This window comes from Anomaloglossus baeobatrachus, chromosome 4, assembly GCF_048569485.1.
Source record: "Anomaloglossus baeobatrachus isolate aAnoBae1 chromosome 4, aAnoBae1.hap1, whole genome shotgun sequence".
In the NCBI taxonomy this organism is placed as follows: Eukaryota; Metazoa; Chordata; class Amphibia; order Anura; family Aromobatidae; genus Anomaloglossus; species Anomaloglossus baeobatrachus.
In genome coordinates, this window is record NC_134356.1 from 657330745 (window position 1) to 657338665 (window position 7921).

Below are 7921 nucleotides of genomic sequence, written 5' to 3' on the forward strand. Positions count from 1 at the left end.
GGCCATGGCGAGCCCAGCGGCCAATCAGCTTTGTGTCACCGTAAGGACACAATTTTGGAGCATGACAGACAGACAGACAGATAGACAGACAGACAGACAGAATAAGGCAATTATATATATAGATATTGAGTACAATTATCCGGTGTTTTTGGATTCAATCTGATATGTTATATATGTATACATAGGATTGATATGACATGTAGACAATCTGGAATCTTGCGCCCCCCTGGTGGCTCTCTTGTTTGAAAGTGTAATTTTAAGTTTATTAATAATAAAATAGTTTTCATAGATAATATTGTGTGAACTCACTTCATTCTTGGCCGATAATTCGATGTCAAGTGTGTGTTTAGTCTAATGGTATAGAAGTGATTATAAGGAAGTGGACTTTGGTGATTAAACGTTACAGGGTTGAGCTGCTGGTACACGAGGTATGGGCCTTCCCAGGCTGCCTGAAGCTTGTCCTGTGGTACGGGGACCAGTACCCACACCTTTTGACCCACTTGGTAGGTCCTCTCACAAGCGTTCTGGTCGTACCAACGCTTCTGATCGGCCTGGGCTTGAGCCATATTGTCGTGTACCAGTTGCGTCAAGGCCTGCATTTTGTCCCAGAAGCGCATGACATACTCGATAACCGACACTCCAGGGGTGGCCAAATCCCCTTCCCAAGCCTCTTTCACCAGAGCCAGGGGGCCCCGCACACGTCGCCCGTACAGGAGCTCAAACGGTGAGAATCCTGTTGAGGCCTGTGGAACCTCCCGGTAAGCAAATAACAGGTGTGGGAGATACCGCTCCCAGTCACGCCCATGGGAGTCGACCAACATCTTAAGCATCTGCTTTAAGGTGCCATTGAACCGCTCGCACAGGCCATTAGTCTGTGGATGGTACGGGCTGGCCACCAGATGTCGCACCTGGACTTGCTTACAGAGGGCCTCCATCAGCTGGGACATGAATTGGGTCCCCCGGTCAGTGAGCATTTCCTGGGGAAAACCCACTCGGGAGAAAATCTCCAGCAATGCGGTGGCCACCTTGTCAGCCCGAATGGACGACAAGGCCACTGCTTCTGGGTACCGGGTGGCATAGTCCACTACCGTCAGTAGGAAGCGTTTCCCGGAGCTGCTGGGGATGGCCAGCGGGCCGACCAGAGCCACAGCCACCCTCCTGAAAGGCTCATCGATGATTGGCAGAGATACTAGTGGGGCTTTGGGGCGTGGCCCCGCCTTCCCCACTCTCTGACAGGTTTCACACGAACGGCAGTAGGCAGCCACATCGGCCCCCATTTTTGGCCAGTAGAAATGCTGGTTTAACCTGGCCTTGGTCTTAGCGATCCCTAGGTGTCCGGCCATCGGAATCTCATGTGCGATCCGCAACAACTCCGTCCGGAACGGATAGGGTACCACCAACTGTCGGTCCCTGGGCCACGCCTCCGGTGAACCCTGCTGGACCGTGGCCCGGTACAGCCGTCCTTGGTCCCAGACCACTCGCTCCGGGTCCGAGTCCGAGGGAGGCTGTGCCGCCTGCTCCTTAAGAGCTTTCAGGCTGTCGTCAGCTTCTAACGCTGCCTGAAACCCCTGACTAGATGTGGCCAGAATCGACGAGACTGTCACATCTTCAGTCAGTACCCCGGGACCTGTGTCCTGGCCTCCACCTGACTCGGCTGCCACTTGGTCAGAAGGGGAAGAGCTATCGGACCTCCGGGAGGCCCCTTGGCTTCCAGCACTCCCACTGCGGGTGACAGCGGCCACAGCCGCTGCGACCGTGGGTCGTGCCTGCTCCTCCTCCGTTCCTGACCAAGTCGCCGGTTCAGGCAGACCTACCTGGCTTCCTGACACCCCGGTTGTGGGGGAACCATGCACCGAGATCTTACCTGGGAGCACTTCCGCTCCTGGACCGGCCCCAATCTCACCTGCCTGTTCCCCTCCTGCAGCAACAGAACCCCGCTGTGGAATCTCTGGGGACCCCACATTTGCTGTGGTAGCCCCCACCCCACACACTGGTCCTCCCCCTGCAGCACCCTGCTCTCTGCTTATCCCTGCAGAGGGCAACAGATCCCAGCTCACAGGCTGGTTACTTGTAGAGGCATTGTCACACCTTTCTCTGACCCCCTCCCCTGTCACAGCTGCAGCTGAGTGTGTGTCTATGGTGTCTATGCAAGCAGAAATATCAGAGTTCACTCCCTCCTCCCTTACATCATTCATAGATAACACATTAACATTGTCAGGAGTCATGTCAGTACTGGCTGAAGGTTCAGCCCTTGGGGGGGGCCCAAACTGGGAGGTTATCTGCCCCAAATCTGTCCCAAGTAGCACGTTTGCAGGGATCCGATCAGTTACCCCCACCTCCCTCACCCCTCGCCCTGCGCCCCAGTCCACATAAATGTCAGCAACAGGCAGCGCCGGGTCAATGCCTCCAATCCCGGAGACAGCGAGGGTTTTTCCAGGGATCAAGTCTTGGGGGGACACCATCTCAGGCCGCACCAGAGTCACCTCCGAGGCGCTGTCTCGCAGTCCTATGGTCACAGACCGGCCGACGGTGACAGGTTGGAAGCTGTCCAGGGACCTACCACCACCCCCACCCACACAATACACCTTGGGCGGCCCTTGGGACGGGGACGGAGCCGGGGCCTTGGGACGCTGAGGGCACATGGCCTTGAAGTGTCCAGGTAGGTTGCACTGGTGGCACCGTCTTGGCTCTGCCACGGGCCTGGAGAGGGGAGTTGAGGGGGACACCCCCTGCAGTCTAGGGGCAGGTGGGGCAGTCGCAGAGTTCATCTTACCCCCTCTCCAGGTGCTGCTGGTGGCCGCTCTCCTGGCCTCAGGGGCCCGGTTGTTGGTGTAGTCATCGGCAAGGGCAGCTGTAGCCGTGGACCCCTTTGGCTTCTGGTCTCGGATGAACTGGCGGAGATCCTCAGGGCAGTTCCACAAGAGTTGCTCCGTGATGAACAAGTCCAGGATCTCCGGTCCGGTGGAAAGCTGCAGGCCTTGGGTCCAGTGGTCGGCAGCTCGGGCAAGTGCCCGCCGGTGGTCAGCCCAGGAGTCCTTTGGTCCCTTCTGTAGGCTCCGGAACTTCTTGCGGTAGGACTCTGGAGTGAGGTTGTACTGTTGGATCAGGGCCCGCTTGATGGTGTCGTAGCCCTGATCTGCCTCAGCAGGCAAGTCCCCAAGGACATCTAGGGCCTTACCCCTTAAACGGGGGGTCAGGTATTTGGCCCACTGGTCCTTGTCCAGATGGTGCTGCAAGCAAGTCCGTTCAAAAGCAGTCAAGAAAGAGTCCAAGTCTCCATCCTTCTCCAGCACTGGGAAGTCCTCAACACGGACCTTTGGAAGTTTGGTGTCTTGAAGGTCACGTGGGGCTGATGAGGGCCGGAGCTGAGCTAGCTGCAGCTGGTAGTCACGCTCTGCCTGGCGCTCTTCACGCGCTGCCTGCCGCTCCGCAGCCTCAGCCTCACGCGCTGCTTGCCGCTCTGCCCTGCGCTCTGCCAGGAGTCCCTTGTAGCCCTCCTGGTCTCCAGCCTGGAGAAGGGCCATAGCCATTTGAAGAAGGCTATCCGAGCCTCCCAGGCTCGGTGGAATGGCACGTGGTGATCTGCGGCCCGCTGCGGAGCCTGGTGATTCACTGTCCCTTGCAGAGCGGAGGGCTGGCATCTGGCTCGTTGAGGACCCTTGGGTGAGCTGCTCCTCATCTTGTCCATAATTGCCAGCTTGTGCGCTGTCCTCTGCAGAACGGTTTTCTGGCGTCGAGCTCCTGGAGGACTCGTGGGCAACCTCCTCATTACTGTCCACAGCACCATCCTCCCTCTCTTCGGCTCCTGCTTTAGCATTGGCCAGTTGCATAGCTCTGCTCCTGGTGCCATCAGCCATTCTTGCAGACTTTTGGTCACTGACACAGAACTGACACCTGATGCCTCCACACACCTTACAGTATCTGCACTCTGACACTCTAGTGTTGAGCTAGTCTGAAGACCCCAGCAGCCACGGCTGCTGCAGGCAGTCTTTAGTGTCTGGGAGTATGGGTCTCACACTCACACACACTATTATCTCGATCCCACCGCTATGCCACCAATATGTCACAAACCACCGGGGGGGTCACTCAGAAATCCCCCGCGCTGGCTACCAGTACATCACAATCGGGGGGTAACAAGTGGGGGTCACCCCTCCTTTATACCTCCCGACCGACAGACAGAGCACGTGACGCGCTCTCTAGCGCCCCTCTTATAGTCAGGCCAATTATGGAATTGCCCGACAATAAGCAAGGAGGCCGCTATACTACTTATGCCGATTATTGAAGGGTCCCCGGTGAGAGTAAGGTATATATTCCCCCGACCTCCGCGGGCGGAATATATAAAATCTTCCCGAATCTCACTGGCCTCCCCACAATAATCCTTGGCACAACTCGCTGCCACCAACCGCTTCACGGTAACTATTAGCCGAACACACAGACGTGGGATTCAAGATCGAGATAACAGAACAGCCCAAGATTAATTATATAATTTAATCAGCCTAAAGCACACTAGAAACTACAATATATACAATAGGGAATCTACAGAATATACATATGTCAGAGTACAGTTACAATCAAAGCATGGGTTACAAACAGGCATACACAGTTCCAGCAGTTACCTTGTTGCGTCTGGCCACAGGGGGGCGCTGTACCCAGGTTTCTAGGATCCTTCCCACAGATGTTTCCTACACGTGCCCCCAGCGAAAGAACACTGGAAAATGGCCGAAGTAGGGTTATCAACCTGGGCAGATCCAGGTCCCCTCCTACCTTCGTGACCTCACAGGGAGCACTGCTCCACCCCTGGCTTGAGTTATGGACAATATCCCAACATGGAATATGGGCCATAACTTTGCCTGGGAGCGTCGTAGGCGGACGCCAACGCTCTCATTGTGACAGCTATGAATTTAGCCACAGAACGAGGGGACTCATGACCTGTCTGCCAGTTCCCCATTGGCTGATATCACGCCTGGGGCATTTCCCAATGTCCTGCTCCCATAAAAAGGGTGTGCCAGCATCGTCCGCATGCGGAGACACCATTTTTATGGTTGCCATATTTATCGGAAATATGGCTTGCGAGATATGAACCATTTTTTACTGGAGTCGTTCTGTCTGGCTATTTCCATAGCCTTGCTAACTAGCTAGCAGCCCCCACTACAGGGTCACGGCAGGGAGTCATCCTGTGTCCATTGTCCCTAAGCCACCTAATTTCCATATCACAGGACATGGCCATGGAGGTGTAAGTGGAACACTGAGAACAAGAAGGGAGGGGGCACTGCCAGGGAGTGATGAGGGATTATGACTGGAGTCATAATTAATCTTCATATCCCGGGATTTGCCTCACACTTGCCAACAGTCCCGAATTTACAGAAGAAATCTTGCCCATTCAGGAAAAAAAAAAAAAAAAAAAGTGACAGCAAAGTCAAAGCCCAGAAGTGTGTGTTTTTTGGGGGATATTCATTGGGTTTCAAAATTTGCCAAATCTGGCGTTTTAAAGGGGAGCTTTCACTGGAATTTTTAATTTAGACCAAGCACCTCCTCAAATTGCTACCATTCTACTGATTCTGGAACAGTTTTCCTTTTTCTCCTGCGCCCCTCCGTTCCAAAGTTATGCCCACATAACAAACAGTACAAATTTTCCCCTCTACCCAGCTGGGCGTGTCCCATAGAACATCTGTGGCCTGGCCGAGTTCTGATTGGCCATTGTCAAACAAGAGAAAAAAGCCACACCCACAGGAAGCTTCTCTGTTACACGCCCAGTAGGAAGGGAAAATTGCTCCATTATTTCCAGGGGCCATAACTTTAGAATGGAAGGGCGCAGAAGCAAAAGGAAAACTGTTCCAGAATCAGTGAAGGGACGGGAATAGGAGGAACTATTTGGTTTAAAAATGTTTCAGGGAATGAAAAAAAAAAAAAAAAAGCCACGAGACTCTAATCTGTACAAAAACTTTATTATTGATCTGCGGAGTTCATTTATGACCACGCTTTTAAGGCGCAAGTTTATACAAACGGCAGGGAGCAACGACATTTGGTATCTCAGTAAACATGGTGGACATGATTATATATACAAAGACATAAAACACTCTCCATGCAAATATATATATATATAAAACTATTAAAAAAATAAACAAAAAAACGGACAGTCCAGTTAACTGCAGGTAGAAACATGGTGACTGGGTGCAGAGATGTGGCCACAAGGCTGGGAAAAGTAGTGTGAGGGAGAAACACCTCCTATAATAGAATGAATCAGTTTCTGGGAAAGCTGGGTGACAACCAATATGGTTATTACAGCACTTCACCCTTCTTTCCTAGACTCCTGAATAGTTCGGCACCAATTTGGGATGAAAATGTCAATCACATGCAGGAATCTAGGAGAGCAGGGGAAACACACCAATCCAGCTCTACCAGAAACGATCACCGAAAGTTGTACCCTTTAAAAAAAAAAACAAAACTTTTTTTTCTCCCAGTATATACTGTTCCATAATTCAGTTTGGACTAAATTTCATAATATATCCTTAAAAAGGGGGTCAGAGCCAATTTTTTTCTGATACACAGCTCCAAATCTCCTGCATGGACATATAAGTAGAATTTTAGCACTATCTGCAGCGACCACTAGAGGGAGCAGAGGAGCTAAGTGCAGACTGAGGAACAGTAAAATGCAGTGAGCTCCCTCTAGTGGTGGCTACAGGTAAATTTTGCATCTATGCTGGGGATATGGAGCTGTACATGACAAAAGCAGAACTTTATTTGGAAGGGGGAGGGGACACATTAAAATTCAGCTCCAATTCCCCTGTCCCTTGGCATAGACATAAACATTTGTTTACCTGTAACCACCACTTAATAGTAAGATTCTGCTAAAATTCCTGCAGCCACCACTAGAGGGAGCTCATGGCACTTACTTTAGTCTGCATTAAGCTCTTCTGCTCCCTCTAGTGGTGGCCACAGGTAAATTAATTTTATTATAAATAATAAATAATTTTGTAACTATGCCGTAGATTTGGAGCGGTGCATCAGAAAAGCTGAGCTTTACCCCCCCATAAATCCAAATTCAGTGTGGATTGCCTAATATATCTTTTCTTGGGGTGGGAAGATATATTAGGCAATTAATGCACACTGATTTTGTCTTTATAGGGGGTTAAAGCTCAGCTTTTCTGATGATGCACCGCTCCAAAATCTACGGCATAGTTATAAAATTTGTAATAAAATTAAATTTACCTGCAGTCACCACTAGAGGGAGCTGAGGAGCTTACTGCAGACTAAGGAAAGTGAATGCAGTGAGCTCCCTCTAGTGGTGGCTGTAGGAATTTTGCTGAATCTTACCATTAATTCTATGGCTGAGCAGTAGATCTGGAGCTGTGTATTAGTGAGGAGCTCAGACCGTAGATGTGTGACCTAAAATTACAGATTTACTTTATAGTTCTGTATATACAGTCTATATAATAAGAGTCAATGCGGCGCACGTGTGTCCGGCCTGTGACGTCACTATACGCAGCGGTGACGTCACAGGGGTCATTTCCCGTCCTGATCTTTGTTCTTTTTGTTCAGCAGTTTCTGGAGGTTGGTGGACATGTAGTAGGGCTTCTCCGTGGAGCCGTCGTTCCTTTCCAGATCTTCCACTGTGCGGGAGGGAATGGAGAGGTGAAGATGGCGGACCGTTAGGGGGGAGGACAGCGGCGGATAAGGAGGCACGTGGTGGATATGAGCGCAGGTCATGCGGTAGGTAACAAGGCACTGGGTGTTGGCAATTTACACACGGAGGTACAGACAGATTAACCCTTAAAGAGGCTTTCCCAAGCCTTTGCACCAGCTCCATTAAAGCTACGGCCCGGCTGACGCTGCCAGGTGCCCCGGTCTCTCCCGGGCAGGAGGTACAGAAGAAGGAGGAGGAGGGTTAGTGGTATCAGCAGAGAAGAGGTGGACGGTCAGC

General features: G+C 51.5%; 1 protein-coding gene across 1 annotated transcript in view; it reads right to left on the reverse strand.

Moving 5' to 3' along the window:
* Positions 1-5929: 5929 nt before the first annotated feature.
* SLC44A2 (solute carrier family 44 member 2 (CTL2 blood group)) overlaps positions 5930-7921 on the reverse strand; it is a 91375-nt gene continuing 89383 nt past the window's right edge. Inside the window, 1 exon segment of the mRNA XM_075343886.1 lies at positions 5930-7742. Within this exon segment, the coding sequence (XP_075200001.1) occupies positions 7504-7742 (239 nt within the window). The 3' untranslated portion in view covers positions 5930-7503.